General features: G+C 42.3%; 1 protein-coding gene across 4 annotated transcripts in view; it reads right to left on the bottom strand.

Moving 5' to 3' along the window:
• The window catches only part of PCSK5 (proprotein convertase subtilisin/kexin type 5), a 440201-nt gene that overhangs the window by 174295 nt on the left and 245463 nt on the right, over window positions 1-20443 (bottom strand). For all 4 annotated transcript variants that reach the window (XM_084770008.1, XM_084770009.1, XM_084770010.1 and 1 more), the window contains exon 10: window positions 16431-16534. In XM_084770008.1, coding sequence (XP_084626134.1) covers window positions 16431-16534 — 104 coding nt within the window. The remainder of the gene's footprint in view (window positions 1-16430; window positions 16535-20443) is intronic.

Here is a 20443-nt window from a genome sequence, read left to right as displayed (position 1 = left end):
GGAACAGGGCATGTGTATAAAACTCTTTAAAGATCCTGGAACAACGCTGCCTGAGTATATTTCAGAAAATAAATTCATTTTTTTTAGAAGTGTGAAGAAGGGCCAGCTCCTCCCTCATATGTGTGGGAGGTGAGGGCTGTATAACTCGCATCACTTGCATGTGTCCTGTTGGACTGCGTGCCCATTTATCCCTTTGGATGCACAAGGCAGAAGTGGAGAATTCATAAAACTACCTCTCACAAGCAGCTCAGCTTGCCAAAAACATTACCATCTAGCTCTGGAAGCACAGTGAGTTTTTAGTTTTACTTCAGAGTTATCCAAAGGCTTACTGGCTTGAAACAGACAGATCAGGGAAGTCAGGAAGATTGAGCCTACTCTCGGGCAGGTGTATTTCCATTTTCTGATGAGAGCAGAGGTGCGGAGAGAAGCTAATCACCGTGTGTGCGAGTGAGTGATCATGGGATTAAAAAACAGATGCTGCTAATTTAGGCAATGGCTCTAGCAAGCAGCTTACAAAACCACAGTTTAAAGAAAGCTAGGAAGTTCAGCAGGGAGGAAGAGTAAATGAAGTTTCTGAACACAAGAGGCACAATATGTTTTAGAAAAAGTATTTTTTTTGGTAAGTTTTTGAGCTTTTTGAAGTGATTGAGAGCTTTTCTGCTACCAGCTGTCAGATGTGCAAAATGCTCTGTGGTATCCAGGGCACAAAACACAGCAAGTATCCAACATACAGGGATGCCGATAGGAGCCTGGGAGAAATTTAATACTTTGCCCGTGACTGAGGGATAGTGCAAACAGAGTGAGCGGCATCTATCCGTGGGTGTCACTGAAATCTAACAGGAAGGTGCAGTGAGGCCCGAGAGGATTCACTACAGCCCAGGGCTCCAAAGGGACTAAATGTCCGGGTTGGCTCAGGAGTATCTTGACTATATTTATCTCCTCCTCCTCCTCCTCCTCCTCCTCCTCCTCCTCCTTTTCTTCGTCGTCATCATGGTCATCGTGGTCGCCGTGACCATCATGATCATGATCATGATTATCATGATCATCATCATCATTTGAGGCAGGGTTTCTCTGTGTGGCCCTGGCTGTTCTGGAACTTGCTCTGTAGATCATAATGGCCTTGAACTCAGAGATCCCCTTGTCTCTGCTTCCCAAGTGCTGGGATTCAAGACAGGCACCACCATGCCTGGCTTCTATCTTGACTTTAAAATAAAAAGTTCAGTGTCCTGGGAAGTACATCAGTTTTGGACAGACTAGGAACTGCTGCTGAGGAGGGGAGCTCCCATCTCTCACCATCCATCACTTAGCATCCTGAACCAAAATTAATCTTGCTAAGCTGAGCACAGTCATTAAGGTACAGAAATGGCTGACAAATGCCTGTGAGTATTTGACTGTTTGCAAGTGTTGACTTCCATGCACTTCAGCAATACAAAATGAATGTACTTAATCAAACATACTTAGCATTAACATACTCAATTAATTCTCAAATCTGGAATTCAGCCCCATAATCAGAACTTTTGTAGAAGTGACATGGGGTTGGTGAGAAATTCCACATGTGCCTTATGCAACAAGTTGCAGTCAGAAAGCAGGGGCACTACGGTGATGTATACAGCTACATTCAAGTCCTATGTAAGGTTCCCAGAAAGCATAAACAAATTTCCTGTTACACTTGGGCCTTCTCCCATGATACCGCATTACACATATGCAAGTACCTCCAAATCCCAAACCCCTCTAGTCCTAAGGATAAGGTACACTAAGCCTGCATAGCTATAATTGACCTAATTTAGTTATCATATCACTTAGATGGGTTGTGGAGATCTACTGTCTATTTAACATCACCCCAGATACAGAGCATCCAAAAGAAACAGAAAATGATTTGTGTTCTCAGTCAACCATGAGGCAAGATAATAATGCTAAGATATAATGAAAAACAATGAAAAGCATCGAAGTGTATAATTACTGCAAGTATCCTATTTCAAAAGAGTAAGAAACCACTAAAAAGACAATGGCTGTAAAGGAAGTTGCCAAATCCTGTGTGTAGTAAACTCTTTACTGCTGCTAAGACAGCATCAGCACATACACATATAGGTATGTACATACATTACACATCAGTCATACACTAAGGTATGGTAAGGTAAACTAAGTAGAAAGCATCTGCCTGTGCTTTGATGGATGCATAGGCTTTAGTTAGATGCAGAAGCCAGGACTGAACCTTCTGGCTAAGCAAGCAGTGAAGCAGACATGATGTTCTTTGGCTCAGGGATGAAGCCAGAACCTCCAGAATTGAAGGCTTGGGAAAGGGTTGTCAGCAGGGGATAGGGGCAGTGGAAACACCACAGGGAACAGTGGAGAGGACCCCACCATGGGAGAAATGAAGCTCACCCATGACTGTTGGATGTCAACTGCCATCAATCAATTTATGTGTAAGGAAGCTACCAGAATAAAATTCCTGGCTTGAGGGAGGCCGCTTGATCTGTGTGTGTGTTTTGGGGGAGGGGAGTAAAAAAATCTGAACCAAAAATCAAAAGAGTTGCTGGCAGCTGTTGTAGTCCTAGCACCTTTGGGCTCTTTGATCCTCAATGTTCTAAACCTCCTTCTCTGAAGAGCTGCCCCCACTAAGGAGAATTTCTTGCAGCCATTAATCACACAGTGTCAACTATCAGAAAAGAGATGGAGGCTGGCAACGAAGAGGATCTGGGGTACTGTCTTAAGCCGCCGTGCCCCATGTGTGTAATGTCAACACCAAATTACTGCTCTTGTCAAACAAAAATGAACGGTGGAATATGAAAGCATCATGTGTACGTTTTGAGCAAAAGAAGGCGGTGAGCGATGCTCTTCACGGCCCTGATGTTGGAGTGCCACAGCTGAGCATCTGGGACAGATTCTTCCAGCATCACCAGACTTTCTTTGTCTCCTCCCCTTCTCTGACATCCGCTCAAGGTCTATATCACAAACTCCATGTGATATAGTGTCATGAGCCTCTCAGAGAAGTGGATGTACGGTTCCAACACCTTCTTCTGCTCCATGGTGCAAAACGCAGTCTTCAGTGGGGGTGGGGCAACGGAGCAGCTGAAACCTGCACACTGGGACATGGTTTGCTTTTGTTTTTCCCTGGTTCTTCATGAAATCTCAGGCTCTAGTAACAACTCCAGACATGCCAGCCATCACCAGTGCTACTGACAGCTTGCATGTGGAAGCTTTCCAGATACTTAGCTATCTGCTGGGGCTCCACTGCAAAGCTCCCCTTGGGATGGGCTTGCTTAGCAGCTGTAGGTAGTCAGATGGTCTCATCATTGCAGAGACGAATAGTTAGAGTTTAGAAAACATTCTGGCCTCTCTTCTACACATTATGCACATATGTATACATACACATATGCACAGCTTATTATAGATGCATATATAAAACGTATTTGCTGTTTAACTTGCAGAGCTTTCTATATGTTAAGAATAAGGGTCAAATTATTATTTTATTCATTTACTATGAAGATGGTTGTCATAAGCACATAACTTCTCTGAGGAGCTGAGATATTTTTTAAGCAGAGATGGGGAAACTATTTTTTCAGTTTGGGGAGATCCAGTGTAGCTTAGGACATGATAGTTCTGCTTGTTTGAATGAAAATACAATGATGTACTCCAAGGGCCTGTGATCCAAGGCTAAGGGAAAGCTGTACTGGGCACATGCCTTGTCCCCAGACTATGTCTTCCTGGTGTGAGAGTTGAGCAACTGACACAGTGATATCTCACTCAGTAGCGAAAAATGCTGATATCTGGCCATCCCACCCATGAGTGGATCCTTTGGCTCACCTGGCTCCAAGCCCTCACTGATGGAAGAACTCACTCCCCACAGCTAGGATCCTCAGCTAGCTCACCTCCTTTGCTGCTCTTCTGAGGACCATTCCTTTCCTCTACAGGTCTTTGAGTTTAAGGACAGTCCTTGTAACAAAGTGGGAAACAAAACAAAATCCATCTGGGAAAGACAACAAAAGTAGTGGGGTGGAAACAAGGGGGGGGAGTAGGGGAAGCAGGGTGGGAGGAAAGGCCAGGAGGATGGGGAGAGACAGGGGGGAGGGGGAAGAGCCTTCCCCTCTGAGGTCTCAAAGAACTGTCCTCTGGAGCTCTCAGGAATGTCTATGGTTAAAGGGGGCGGGGTGAGGGGTGGGGGTGGGGGTGGGGGTCCATGACAAAGCTGTCAGGCAGACTTGCAAGAGCAGCAGCATGAGGAAGGCAGGAGACTATGGTCAGCAAGACATCTGCAGAGCCTGTTCACAGAGCAGGGAATGGACGCAGGCAAGTAGGCAATCAGAGCAAAGGGGCATTTTGTTCAGGCTATCGGAGCATTCTAGTTGTGTAAGGAAGGACAGAACATGGCAGCAATGTAACCGTAGTACTTCTTCTCTTTTAAGAAGAGCAAGGTGACATTTGAAACAGAGGATCAGGTTCCAACTGGCAGAGCCTGTGCACGACTCTGAGCTGACAGACAACTGAGAAGGATGAGGTGTTTAGAGAAAGTTCCTTATCAAACTGTAGGGCAACATAACACTTTGAGAGGGGGTTTTACACATAGGCAGGCGTGGGCGCATGTGTGCATGTGCGCATGCACACACACAAACACACACAACACACACACACACTTGAGATATGCTAGTCCTCAAGCACCCCAATTTGTATTTCTAAAACGTTTTAGTGATGCTTAGGCTGCAGCATGGAAGGCCACCTCTTTAGCGTTAGTCTGGGTAAATAGGCATTGCCACCACAGAGCATGATTCACCAATGTCCTTTCCCTCAGCCCAAAGCACAAGACATTAGAGTGGGCAGCACAATATACAGTGCCAATCTTTTTTAGTAGGCATAACACTGAATACTGTTGATTCTCCTCTAAAAAACATTATAAGGGACTATGAATGAGCTTGTGCGTGTATTCTTTCTCCCACTTCAAGCCTAGATGATTGCTTCTGTAGATGCATATTGCTGAAAGGGATAGTTATTATTAGGATATAAATTATTGGGATAAAATTGAGCTTTCCTAAATAATAATAATAATAATAATAATAATAATAATAATAATAATAATAATAATAAAGACCCGTACAAAAGTGATGCAGGAATTGAACCGAGTTATCACATTGCCTTGATAGTTGAAATTTTATGCATCAAGCATGCTTCTTAAAAATAATAATACCCTGGGCTGAGAGGTAGTTCAGCAACAAAGAACACTGGCTGCTCTTACAAAAGACCTAGGTCCAGTCCCCAGCACCCACGTGGTGGCTTTCACCTGTCAAGTAGTTCTCTTCCCAGAGTACTTGATGCCCTCTTCTGGCCTCTGAGGGTAACAGGCTTGCACATGGTGAACAGACATACATGCAGAGAAAATATCCATATGAATAAAATAAAAAGTAGAGAAAAAAGATATACACTGATGAAATTCTAAACAAGATGGGAATATTATGTAACATATGTATTTTATTGTGCGCCAGCTAATAAAATCTTAACAATCCTATTAACAGGATATGTTGTTCATATTTTGCAGAAGAAACTAATTTTCATGGCTATTAAATGAACATGTGCAAAGGCATGGACCCCACAGCTAAGTCTTCAGAATGTCCTGGTTATTTTGCCTATGAACACACCATATTTCTTCCAACTAAGTTACTCAAATAACTGAGTGAACTGCATAGAAACTGCTCTCTTCTCCAAAACTCATTAAAATATCACACACAGAAAAAGAAATATGTGAGGCTTGGAAAGCAGTCTAACATCTGGCCCATCATGCCTTCCCCAATTCTTGCTGAGAAATGACCTTCTTCAGCCATTTCTACCAGGATTTTCCCTGCATGTGAAGAGGTTCATCTGGAAAAGATACTTATTTTATAATCTTACTTGGGACAGTCTTTCTTTTCATTAGATCTAAGCAGGCATGCACAGATGCAAGATAGACACCAAGGGCCAAGGAGCAATTTCCCACTTGTGGACAATTACGATACCCTTCCTTTTGGCTCTTTTGAGGATAACAGGAAATTTAGTGCGTAGCATCTCTTGTGGTGTAACCCTATAAAATGAAGTCTGTTGTAGCCATTACTGAGATGTGTGATGGAAGTTTAATTGCTTTGAAATGCCACGGGCTAGCAAGACACGAACACGTGTAAGGAGTTTGAATTGATAGTTGAAGGAAAACAGAAGTCTGGAACTACTTATTTCACAGCAGATGCATCCACATGGATTCTGCGGCGTGACTGCCTGGCATGTTACGACATCCTGCCAGCTAGCTGAAGTGGGCATAGGAAGTCATGCATAGAATGGGCAGAGGACTAATCTTCAGGATTTCTTTGTGACTCGGGATTTGGTCCTTGTTAAAGACATAGGCACCAGTATCAATCTCTCTAATGCTTAGATAAGATGACCTATGGCATCATTTTGAAAAGAGGCTCTGTAGGGGTCTTCTGCCTCTTGTTCCTCTCATGGACTGTGATCCAGCCCTGAGAGTGCCCAGATTACTGTCCCAGTGTGGATACAACAAGTTGCAGCTCTTAACCCGGATGGACTATGTGTGAGTGTGCCCGGGACATGGATGCCAGAGCCTAAACACAGGCACATATTAATTTCAGCAAAAGCATTTTCCCTGCTTTCCTTGTTTCCCCTCCATGTTTAGCACTCTCTCTGTGTTAGCCTCACTTTATGTAGAAAATATTATCCGTAGGGAAGACCCGCTCAAGAAAGCTTGATGAGACCAATGAAAACTTCAAACAGAGCCCTTTCTCTCAACTGCTTGTAGCTGCACATGGTGCTGTTTCTAAGGACTTCTGTGGCCTAAGTAGGAATGTGACTCTACTGGACTTCAAGTGAAATAATTATCATTTAAATTAATGAAGTGTTGGTCTCTTTTGATCATATAGAAGGGCAAATGTATACAAAATGTAAGGAGAGTGGCACTTGCTTTCACCTGGAAAAAGAAGCTGGTTTTTTTAAGCTCTGTGGAGAGCTAGTAATAGAGGCAGTGACGAACTAGCTGAAAGTTAGTAACACTGGGCTTCTCTACTGATGAGCAGATTCTGAGAAAGTCAAGATTAAAGCAAAGGGAAGGCTAGGGCGAGGGACAGAGCAAGGAAATAGTTCTCACTCTAATGTACCTGGCTTGGAGGGGGGATTCTAGGCCAGGATTCAGTTCCTACTCTACAAGGCAGTCTGACTTCTCTTTGCAGATGTACAACCTGCATGACCAATGGGGCGGCCCTGATGAACATTCATCGGACATTTCTGACACTTAAGTTATGTCCTGGGATGTCAAGTGGTACGTGACTGAAACACAGTGAAGATTTTTGGTTTCCAGGATACATACTTTGGACTGTGGGGCAAAGCTGGACACAAAGGTTGGGCTCTGAAGGTATCTAGACAAAACTATTATATTAAACAAACAAACAAACAAAAGCACATACAATGCAGCCCCTGCAGGTTTCAACACATACAAACACATGTAGAATTCAGAGTAATTATAAATTCCACATTTATCAATCTATCTGCCTAGAAATTTTATAGCAACTCAAGATTTGAACCAAAATTACCCATTTAAAAAAAGTATTTACAAAAATCATCTGGCAAACCCAAAGGCTATAGCTGTATGTTAAGCTAGAAATTCAGGCACTGGATGTTACATGATTTCTGGAGGCTGTGCTTCAGAGGAGCAAGAACTAAGAATATTTTGGTCAAAGGAAATCTGTGAAGCCTTCTCAACGTATAGAATCTGGCCTGCCATTTTTATAAAAGCTATCTTTTACCATGGCCTTTTCTGTGGGCTTACTGAAAACTCATCTCAAAAAGTATCTTTTAAAACAATAAAAACAAAAAGATCTGGCCGAGGTCATTATGTATCCTAAGTCTGTAACGGCCCTCATTTTGAATGAATCTAAGAGGGGACAGCATCTTTTTTTTTTTCTCTCTAAATGTTAGAGGTCTTAAGGTCAAGAGCACAAAACCACTGCCAAATTCACTGCCCTGGAATCTGCCCGTTTGCTATGTACATGCCATTTTTGCAGGACATTTCATAGAACCAATGAATTCATCCCAGTAACTTAGGAAATAAAACTGTCATCAGATTAGTATCTAGAATCAGCTTGCTTGGAAGTCATTGCTATTACCCAACTCATTTTATTGAGTCACCGAATGGCTCAAAAACGAACTCCAAATCAAAAGAGAACTCCCCACTTTACGATTCAAGTAGCTTTGCTCTCTGCTTTCTGTAAGTTATTTTCTTTATTGTTAGCATGCCTGCCTTTTCTTTGTACTCTGGGCCCTTTAATCCTCCTTGCCCCCAACTACAACTTTAACAAAGCAGTCTCCTCTACTCCCATGCCAAGGAAAGACAAACCAGAGGAGGCACTTGTTTCATCTAACAAGTGAAGACACAATTTATGACAAGTTTTGGTTCTCATACCATTTGTGACCCTAAAGCGCTCAAAGTCTCCTCGCCTGCCATTGCATTTATTCATGCTGCTGCCTCGTGGTATTGATATACCTCATCAGCAAATCAGGTTTTGTTCTCTTAAACACCGCTGAGTCTGTTTATTGTTTCTCCATACCCGAGTCAAATCATGCAAAGTGGAAAGCACAAGCAAGGAGCCTAAGCGTTTATCCAGAAGCATCAACCCAAAGTCACTGAACATGTAAAACAAGAACCCAGAGGGGAGAAAGTAGCAAAACATTATTAGCCTAGGAGTATCCAGGGAACATAGGTACACTGTTGCTATAAGGTAGTGGGGCTAGGGCTGGCAAGTGAAGGAGAATACAAAGTCACAAAAGAATACAACTTAGCAGTACAAATAAATGGCCTCATGGCCTACTAAATGGAATAAAGGTATCTGGAAATGTTAGAGATTAAAGAAGCCATACTCAACTAAGCCATACTCAGTTAATGCTACTTATATAAAGCCTGCCAGCCCACATCCCTTCCAGTGATCAGTGGCTGTACAGTGTGGCTACAGGACAGGGAACAGGAAAGGGTAATAAGAAGATGTAGAACAACAGCAGTTGCCAGGATCTTGATGGTGTTGATGGCGTATCTGTCAAAAAGCATGAGCAGGACATGGAAAACAGAAGTTTCACTTCATGTAAGTTTACCTCAACAAAGTGGGTTAAGCATGTACGAAGTTGACCACATATACTACGTTGTTTATAAACTGAGATTTAATCCTCGGCTGTCTCACTGAGTGGTACATGCTCTGCAACCATCACGAAGAAGGAGTTTCTTGTTTTTGAATATGAAACTTCAAACAAGAAGAGGCCTGTTGGATTTCAAAATAGTCTCTCAATGACGTGCGTGCATGTATTCTGATAGGATTGTGTCTTGGCTTAAATTCTTCCCATTTTACTTTGGAATTGGATTCAGAATCAGTGGTTCGGGAAATCCATTTCACTACTTTCTAGCCCTCAGACATTTTTAGACCAGAGCAGGACTCTGCTGATGACTCTCAAACTTCAGGGCCCAGAGCTTGATGGCTTTTATTGCAGCCTGCGGTATCGGTCCTCACTACCAAATATCACGCTCTGCCACTCTTACGGAGAGTCAAGCACCTGTGCTGAGAGAGAAGCTGAGACTGAGCAGGGATATCAGCTCATCCTCTCTAGAAGTAGTAATTTAGTTTCTTCAGGGAATTTCAGAGATGTCAACCTTCTCTTAAGCATGGAAGCTTTTGCACATTGCCAACCGGGTTTTCTGCTTACAACTTCAATGACATATTAATAGCTAAAGAGTTAGTCAAAGTTTTTTTTTTTCTCCAGATTTTTATCAGTTTCTATATAGGTGCGATTAAAGAGAACTTGTGAGATTTAGCAGACTGAATTCAAAGTAACATTTAATTAAAGTTAAGTAGAATTGTATTATTATTGTTATAGGATTGTGGGTGGTGTATATAAAACACATTAGTTATTAGCCATTACATAGATTTCTAGCCTGTTTAAGGTCATTTAGTTAGTTTCTTACTGACAGCATATTTCTGATTCTTTATCTTTATTTCAGGGGATAGAGCACAAATGGAAATAGACTCTTATGATTCTTTATATGTTTTGCACTTTCCATTTTCAGCCGCCTTTTATTTGATTCATTCTGTTCATCATGTTTATTATCAGCTCCCACATTCTGCAAAAGCAAAGGGACAGATCCTGGACTGGTTTCTGCAAAGACCACAGATAAGGCCATTTGGTTATTAAGGATGTGGCAAACCCCACAAAACCACTTCTATAACTCTTCTCAAATAACTAATTAATCTGATATAGAGAAAACAGACAAACTATGCAACCGCTGTTTTAAATCTGCTTTGAGAGAGGAAGGAAGGGAGAGGGAGAGAGAAGCAGAAGGGCGGAGTTGGGGAGAGTACATGCACACGTGTCAGACCCCAGAGTCTTGCACATGTTAGGCAAGCACTCTACCGCAGAGTTACAGTCTGAGTCCTAAAGGTGAGCTTTTAAGTACAAAACTGTGTGCATTTGAAAATCATAAGAAGGCAAAACTGAAGCAAAGCACTACTGACACAAGCCTGACCAATCTAATGCTACCACTCGGGGGAAGCCAACAGGGAGCCAACTTCTTATTCTCTGGAAATATTTTTAAGATTCACATATTTAGTAGTTAGCTATTCACAAGAGAAAGAGTGAGCATTGTGGAGGCAGGACTTTAAATTAAGTAACAACTAAGCGCGGCTTCCCGTCAGGGACTCAGTGTTACCATAGAGGTGTCTAGGTTAATCATCTGCCAGACAAAAGAACAGTAAGATCCCCCAATAGTGTGTGCATCACCTCAGTCTGTGGATGCCCTTAAAGGTCACGCACACCAGATAATAAATACAAGGGTCGATAAATATGAAAGGAATATAAGTTCAATGAACACAATGCTAGAAAGGAAGTGGTAACTTCAATAAGCAAACTTGTCAGTAGGATCAAACGTGTCTGCACACTTGAGTTTCCAGCAACAGTTGCCTTACTTCAGCAGATGGATTCTAACTGGAGTCCTGCGTCTAGTCCCCCTGTTCACACTGGCCACATGAACAGCATACCATTTGGGCCTTTCTTCAAAAACACGAAATATCAACTAAAGTCCTGTGTATCCAAGCATTACAGAACACAAGTTATAGGCCAATGGTGAAGCCACAGGCCGGTGGTAAACATGCAGTATCATTTAAAAAGTGAAATCATATAAAACAAAACAAAACAAAACAAAACAAAACAAAATTTACCCTTACAAGTGACAACACATTAGAAATCACTTTGTACTCTAAAACAACAACAACAACAACAAAACAAAAAACAAAAACAAAAAAAACAACAACAACAACAACCCAAAATGAATGCAAACTTTTCATTTTGATTCAACACATGGCATGCGTAATGGTTTCAGTATTTCTAATTCTTTTTAATAAGTGTTACAAACTGAAAGGCAGGTAGCTATTAAAATATATTGTAATGTCTTAAAACTACCCTTCCTTATCAACGGAAACATAATGATGACAATTAAAATTAAAAAAAATATTAAAAGTTAAGATCTGAGGGGCTAAGAAGTCAGGTTAGACTGTCAATTGTTTTTACGATGGTGGGTAACCAGTTAGAAAGTAAAAAAAAAAAAAAAAATCTAGTAGTTTAGTTGTGGCCCAGGAAAGAGTCAGTGGGGACAGGGGAGGTTTCAGCAACATGCTGGTGGTAGAAAAACAGAGACTTACATAGTCTGGGAGGGCAGTGAAATGGAGGGCGTGGCAACCTCGCTCACTTAGTGGTCATTTTTTGAGTTTCAATGACTTTTGTTTTTTTTTTTTCATTCTTTCGCCTAGTAAAGATGACAGAAGGTCCTAATTTATTATCTGACATCTACTTCTGTTCCTAGATATAAGAGAATTCAACTGTACACAGTCATATCATCCAAATACAAGTACTTTGATTCAAAGAGATGTTCATGCATTTCACAGAATCGCAACGGCATCTTCAACTGCATGCTCAGGATTTGGGGAGAAGAGTCAGCCACACAGTCTGGGCACTGCAAGGGCAGAGGCATGGCTCACTGTACTCTCCTCAGAGTAATGCCAAGGAGGAGAGGAGAGGAGAGACCCAGAAAAGCTACTGTTGCACCCAGAAATGCTCGGATCCCCAAACTACAGAGAAATCTCTGGATGAACATCCTGGGCAGTCTCCTGGGTAGCAATGCTAGGAGAGTCTGTCACAATATACAACAGACATATGACAGGTGCTCTAGGCTTTAGGCACTTCCCACTATGGCCGAGTACAGCGCTATCAATACTTCTGTCTAGTGGGAGCTGGAGGGGCTGGCAGGGGTTGGAATGAGATTAAAAGGACGTGCATGTCAGGCAGCCATGGGTACATGTCTATAACTCTAGTGTTCAGGAAAGAGACACAGGAGGTTTGCTTGCCATAAATTCAAGGCCATGTTGACTTGAATAGTGAGTTTGAGGCCAGCCCAGTCTACATAGGATGTGATAGCCTAGCACCCCAAACCATAAAGACCCACATGGTCTTCTGTGTCTGTAAATTATGCTAGCCCATAGTGCCCACCATTCCGCACTGCTGTCTGGCTGTCTGCCTGCAAGTGCTTAGAAAATCCATAGGAATCAACCAATGAAGAGACAGTGTCCAGACGAAAGGTAGAGAAAGCTCTTTTGAAATAACTCACTGGTGTATTAAAAGGCACATGGGTTGGGGATTAAAAAGGAAGAAAACAGAAGAGACTTCGCATAAGAGGCAAGAGAAGGGATGGGGGAGAAAACCCACCCTGGTCAAATGCCAAGTGTTTAATGCTGAAGTCATCTTCTGGCTTTGGGAATGCTGACCAGCAACGGGACACTGGAGTCTGCATTTCAGTTCTTTACTGACAGCATCCCACATCTACTCTAAGATGAATGACTTCCCACTTCCACACACATTTTCAAGTGGAGTCTACATGGATGTGTGTTAGTCACAGCATTGATTTCAAGTAACTAACTCTGGGGCAGGTACATAGTCAAAAGTTACCTAAAGACTGACTAGGATTATTCACAAGTTGGACTCAGCAGATAGGTGCATTTGTTTCCTTCTGTTTGGTCTGTAAAATTAGCCTGCTGGAAGAGACATTTCAGTCCTATCGAGGTTACCACTGTTGTTGTTACTATTATTGAGGCAGGAGGACAGAATCACTTTAGTCCAATTAAAATCATTAAAAGTCAAGGCAGCACTAGCACACTAGTGGCCAGGTGTTGACTGTGGCTACTGTCATTGGGGCTGCCCACACCATGGGCTGGTCATGCTATGGGGGCATCTGCAGACTGCTGCTATGGGAGCGAGGACTCAGTTCTCCGAACCTCAGGCACCAGTGTGTCATTCAGAGAAACAGAGGTGGCTCTCTAGAGGGCCCCATCCTTCCTACACTATGTAAACCAAGCATGAGAGCTTGAGCGCAGGAGTGGCTGCTGTAAGACAAGGGATGCGCTTCTCGAGTCTAGGCCTGCACAGTGCAAGTGGCTGAGTGCAAGGAAGTCAGCCCCCAGGACAGTCCTATGCTCCCATTGTTCCTTTAGCTTCAAGCTCTGCTGTCTGTTGCTAGTGTGTAGCATATGGGTACGCCTGAAGAAATGTAGGGAGGTAGTGTAAGACAGATCTGATGGGTTTGATGAGGGAGGGCTATTCATCCCCATGGGGTGTCGGCTTTTCTGAATTTGTCAGGATAAGGAAGACTATAGAGTCGTCTTATGTCCAAACCCTGCTTTCTGCTTTACCTAATGTGAGGGGGAAATTCTGACATGGATACTGACACCCCATTCTGGATCGGAGGTAGCGCTCTCTCTCTCTCTCTCTCTCTCTCTCTCTCTCTCTCTCTCTCTCTCTCTCTGTGTGTGCATGTGTGTACGTGTGTGTTTATCCTGGAACTCACTATGTAAACCAGGCTGGCCTCCAACTCACAGAGATCCACCTGCCTCTGCCTCCCAAGTGCTGGGATTAAAGGTGTGCACCACATCCAGCTCATCCAGGAATTTTCAATTTCATTTCATGTATATGTTTCACACAGTGTTGAGACTGAGTGAGGTGGATGGGGTAGCACCGTGGTCGAGGTTTTGGCCACAAGCCACTCTGCTCTCTCTCATGTAAGGGGGCAAAGGGGGTTGGGGAGCCCTGTTAAGCAAGGCCTCTGCTGCCTGTGGATCTGACTTAAATGTCAAATTCTTGCTGAGCAGTCACTGCACAAATCTCTCCTAAACATTTGCTCTTTTTATTCTTTGAGTTTCTGGTTCATAAATAGTCCGTTTTCCTGCTGCCCTGCTGATCTGCATTCCTTCCTTCCCAGAGCATGTTGCTCCTGCTAGCCTCTGCCCTAGTCTGCTTTATTTGTGGGGCACTTGGGAAGGGCTAGTAATGTTTAGAATAAGGAGGAAAATAACTTTGAAAGAATTCATCTTATTATGATCATGTTTAGATGAATTATGGGGCTTGCCATCAACAAAATTACAAAACAATTCCTCTGGGAGCCCAAACCATTCCGAGTAATTCATCTATGAAAAAATGAACTTTAATTGTTACTCTTGGCAGCCATCTAAGAGAAGAGTGAAATATTATACTAAATATTGCCACGTGCAATAGTAAAATACAATTTCCTCCTCGCCAGAAGCAGTGAACAGTCCCTTGAAATTCACGTTTAGGTCTGCTGATTTAGTTTAAATCCCCTGGTTTTCCCCTCTCCAAAACCAACAGAGGTTTTCCAAAGAGCTATGTGCTTTATTAGAACCATTCGCTGATTTTAGGTTGCCAAAGAAGAGTAAGTAAAACTAGGAAGTTTATTTGGGTTAAGGTTGATTCTTCAGCTTCATGGAGGTCAATGTACTTTGTAAGTCCTCTGCTAAGGAGGTTACTTAATGTAACCTTGGCTTACATTGCAGCCAAGGTTAATGTTGATGCTTTCCTGCCCACTGCCCCTCCCCCACCACCCTGATGCAGCTCACTGATTTATCTGCTAGGATTTAAGAGCAGGCTGACATTACTCAATGTGAAACATACATACAGCAAACTTAAATTCTGTGGTTGGTTGGTTGTTTTGAAAGAAGTGAAATTTCAAATAAATTTTCACATTGCCCATACAACTGCAACTTTGAAATTCTGAGACTAGAGTATCTTCATATTGGCTTCCCAGAGTGGGACAGCAACACGTTTACAGATTCTTAGGCTAAGCAGAGCACCTGCATGCTGCTCTGTGTAGTTTATAGTCGAGAAAAGGACCACACTTCAAGAGCAGAGGGATATGCTTTTTCTAGTTATGGGATGGATTATGTAAAAACATCAGAGCATGGTTATGTGTGCTGGATCCCTGACAGACTCAGAGGTCCTGGTTAGGGATGGGTTTACCACGAGCTATGTGCAACGAATGTTTAAAAGATATATCTTTGGCACAAGAATTTGCATATACTGGACATAGTTTCCTAAGGATATATTAAGCTCCTATGTATGATATCATAGAGCTGTTATTCATATCCCATAATGTTTAAATATGGAACAATTAGGGATCTTAAAATGAATGGCTTCCTCAGGGTTATTCGTCATGTTTCCAGTGGTCTGAGCGCCAGAATCACCGCTGACTATGTATTCCCTCACTACAGTATACTGTTTTCCCCATCGAGGGATATGCTATGATCTAAGATTATTTGGGGAAAAGTTTGAGACCGTAGCAGTGATATGAAGTAATTTTTGCTACAACTTCATAGATTAAAATTTAGGCCATTTGCAACTTGAGTAAACACACTAGTCTTTAGAAATGTTTTATGTAATTACTTTCTATTTATTACAATATATATTATCCATGACAAAAAAGATGATGGCTACTGTTAAGAGGAGCACTAGAGGGACCTGTAGCTTGCTTTGGCTCTGGGCAAAACAGTCCGTGTCTGTTCTGTGTCATGCACAACTGCTAGGGACTGCAGAGTCGCCAGTTTAGCACTCTGGGTTTAGTCATTGAAATATGCTGACTTTTCCGTTGATGAAAGTAAACCTAGTAAAACAGTTACAGAATGCATGCCTAACTGTAAGACTACCATGAAAAATGCATGTCAGTCATTACACATGAGGAAGTAAAGGTGAAGAACTTAAGAACACAAGAGTTATAAAAATACCACTCAGAGAATCAAAGACAGCCAATACCAAAGCAGGTAGGATTCCCATAGGCCAGTTATACATGGGAGATGTTGGAATTTTTAAAAACTTGACCTATGATGTGGGAAGCATAGGAAATCTCCCATGTGTGTGTACTTTTAATTTAAAAAATCAGTCAGCCTTTTATGCATGAAAAGTCCAAAGAGCTCTTCGTGTATAAGCCCCAAATTTCATTTTGATTTGTCTGAAGGCTTCCATTTCCTGCTCTCCATTTAAAATTGGGGAAAAATAAAAATATTTTGCCTGTGACAGAATATGAAAGAAGTTCTCACCCTTAAAACCAGCAGCATTGGTTTTCCAGTCATTAGCGTTCAAATGTCCCGCACGGGAAGTCCTGACAATAACATGCTGTACGTCTCTCCAGGTCAGAAACGGACTGGGGAAAGACAAGGTAAGAATCATTGTACCAAAAAAAAATATGGGGGAAGCAGAGAGTCACAAGCAAATTCAAAAAGCAAAATCAAAATGGCAAAGTACTAAAAACAGGGGCTAGAGACTTGGGTTTGGGATAATCAAATGCCAGGCACTCCTGCTCTCAATGTGGAGACATGGTGTCAGTCTGTGGAAGGCAGAAAATGTAACCGTAAGAACTCCTACGCTTGATGGCAGCACGCCACGGTAGCTTAGTGGTCTGAGGCTAAGGTTTCCCACTTTCTCAACAAAATGGCTGCTCAATACAGCGCTACTGTCCCCTGAGTGAGAGCTTGCGCCATCAGACACAGCTATGTCAAAACAAAGGCTTCTTGAACATTCCTTCTTTAATCTTATGACTAGCAGTCAATTTGCAGTTTACCAAAGATTAACATTTAACCTTCTGTACAAATATACGTGTGGGACATGGAAAAATCTTAGCTGAAATTAAGTCCACATTTTCAGTGTGCTTTAAGGAAAAGAATGTGGCTTGATCCAAAAGTCAGACCCTAAGGTTCCTAGGATGGGGGAGCATTCTCGCTTTGTAAATACACAGTTGTTACATTAAACAACCAGCTCACTAACTAGTTCTCAAGGCTGATGGCTTGGAAGAACACAAGGTAATGACTGAAGAGGCTACACTTGTTTGGAAACTGAAAGACTAACGAAAAACCAAAACAAACCCTAAAACCCCCCCACAAAAACCAAAACCAAACCAACAACCAAGGACAGATAACACAGTCTGGGGCTCTTTCAAAGAATACATGTGCACAAGCAGGCACCGGGCATAGTTGGAACCACAGTGTTCTTATTAATACATTCTTCAGTCTTGAAGTCTGAGATGGGATGGTCTTTTTTTAAAAATTCTATTATTTAATCACTTATTTGTTTATTTAACTATCTCTGTGATCTCATGTACTACAGGGTGTATGTACTGTAGGACAACTATCACAAACCAGTTCCCTGTGGGTTCTGGGGTCAAATCCAGGCCAGCAGGCGAGGAAGTAAGCACCTTGGCCCACAGTGCCATGTCATTACGCCTATTAGATCTTTTACCTAACTGAATAGCAGTAATAATTATCACATGGTCTATGTAATCATTTTCATCATCCTCCATTTTCATTTTTAGAAGCATTTGTAGGACTCAAGAACCTGGAGAATGTTCACTTTAAGAAGTCTGAGGAAGTTACTTGACATGCAACTCACACAGGCACATCTCACACTTATCAACGGTGGCTAACACGTAATAGTGAAGCCAATGCATTGTTCTGCTTCCAGCTAATTTTTGTCCCATCACAGATACCGTATGTGCGATTGGGTCGGTGCCCTCCTGGAAATAAGTAGCTCAGTAATCAGACTGTGGCTGTTTCCTTTTCTATGTGAAATTAATCTCTACAAAGAATTAATTTCCTCACTTAGAACATACATCCTGACAGACAGTTAAAGCAATTCTAACTACCCAGCACAAGGCCTGCTGCACAATAAGCTCCTAGAAGTAAGAGACAGTTGGACATTTTGTTCAGGTAAGCTGCTCTCACTTGGTTGTTTGAATATCAGGAGTCAGAGAAAGAGGAAAACAAAATGAGTGAGTGCTGATACTGCTTCCTCATGCTCCCAGGCTGAAAACAGAGAGGGAGTTTTCAGAGGCTCTGCTCACAAAGCCTTTTTAAAGATTACATTAGTGAAAGTGCTTATGTTTTGACAATTAGAACCCTGTCAGGTGGACTTTGAAATGGTGAGAACGATGGAATCAGGACTTTAGTTCTATTTGAATACAGGACTTGTTGGGGGACCATTTTAGAAAGTGGTAAGGCATGAAAACTCAAGAAAGGGAGAGAGGTGAACAGGGAGGCCCAGGAGGAAGGGACATGCTGCTTTTAAGACAAATGGCCTGATTTGGTCTTTCGCTGACTTGCCCTGAATTCACAGGATAGCTCAGAAGACTTGGGGCGGTGCTCTCAGCGACATGCAGATAGCCATTCTGAATGCTAGTCTCAAGATGGATGCTCGGCTCTCACTGAGATACATGCCCACAGTGTATCTCCTTCTCTGTGTGCTTGCTTAGCAGGAGGGTAAAGGCCGCAATAGAAAAGCCCAGTTTGGACTGATATTCTAGCTGCTCATTTATGGTTTTCGTAGTCTTCCCAAATGAATACGCACGTTTTTTTCCATGTGTAAACAGCATAACAACAAAAAGTACACGTGAGTTTGATGGTTGTATCTATCTAAATCAACCTAGCAATTTAAAGCCAACACTAGCACACAGTTGGAACTTCTGTATTTTAAATATTACTGTCTAGGATAACAGAATTAAAGTGACTTTCCCATGCTCTCTGCAAGACTCAGAAAACTCAGCTTGGGGTTCTGAACTTTGGGAGTCACACATTTGCCTTTAGGGCACCTCAATGCTAAAGCATAAAAGCCATCCAACAGAGGACACTTATCTTGTACCTGAAGCAGCTGTTCCCTGACAGATGGAGGAAGTCTCCTGAACTTAACTCAGCCGGAAGAAATTGCTTGGGTTATTTGTTTTCATGCTGAGTTACAAAATTTAGTTTTTGGAATATTTGTAATTAGAAAACCCAGCATCAGAGAATTGGAAAGAATGAGGTGGCTGGATAATCTTACTTTGACACTTGATAATGCATGAAGCTGTCTGAATTTCACCAAAATATACAAGAAAGTAAATAAGGGAAATCAATGGATTCGGAACGAGTGGTGTTTCTGTCCATGTCTAATGAGCTCAGGAAAGAATGAGAGCTTAATCCAAGTAGATGGTATACTCTAGTCACCGGGAGAACTCTGAAGGATTCTGGGTTGTACAGCACCTTAGTTCATATTTTCACATACGCTCATGGGGCTGATGTACAGGTAAAGGCTGAGCCAGACTACCAAAGATTTGGCGAGAGAACATTCTGGTCACCATACAGAGAGTGAAATCACGGAGGGAAAGCTGAGCACTTTTCTAGGGAAAGCCATAGGCACAACAATAACACAGGATCCCTTAAAAATCACATCCTTCCACAAATACCTTAGGTCTAGATTCCCCTGGCCTCAGAGCCCAAGGCTGCTTATTCTTAACAACAGATAGACTGAGTGCAATGGGAAAGAGCTACCACAGGGAGGGCAAAAGTCTAACCAATCTAGAGAGAGAAGATGGTTCATGCTTGAGCTTGCTGGTTGCCTCCCTCTAACAGCCTCAAGGGCGTCTTCCTGTGATCATCCCCAGCCATGCTCCAATAGCACACACCAAAATGTGGTGATCTCAGAAAGCGCTAAAATAAGCCTGACATTCTGAGGATCCATGTTCCTCACTTATGAAGCTTTAGTTCTTTGCCTGACCTGGTAATAACGCACAGCACTTAGGGTGTACCTGCTGAGCCCAGGCGCTGTGTTATGTACACAGTCTTGTTGTGCAATATTAAGGATCAGGAGGGAGGAACCAGTCTCCTTAGCACGTCTCCCCAAATACAAAGCTGAGGATCTGAGTCGTACAGTCACGCAAGTACATGGAGGTGGCAAAGGCAGGACCAGAATCCAAAGCTGTGAGTTTTGCCTGTAGCACTTATCCTGTCACTCAGCAGATAAAGCTGCTTCCAGAACAGCTCCGTAGGCTGCTATGGGCAAGGGTAGATTCTGGCATCTGAAGTTGGTTGTTCTTAGATGTTCTGATTCAAGGAGTCAAACATACATCTCAGGACATGGTCCCATTGTCATGTGACTTTTGTGTTCCTACTATCTCAACTCAATTGCTTCAATTTTGTTTACTAGCTATCATACTAAGAAAAATCATGAGTCTTAATCTTGTTTGCTGATTCTGAAAGGTGCAACTTAAAAAAAACACACACATTTTATCAAAGATCAACTGAAAAAT

Source organism: Acomys minous (assembly GCF_964271855.1).
Source record: "Acomys minous genome assembly, chromosome: 2".
Taxonomy (NCBI): domain Eukaryota; kingdom Metazoa; phylum Chordata; class Mammalia; order Rodentia; family Muridae; genus Acomys; species Acomys minous.
Note: the sequence above shows the minus strand (reverse complement) of the source record. Positions and strands in the feature narration are given on the sequence as shown.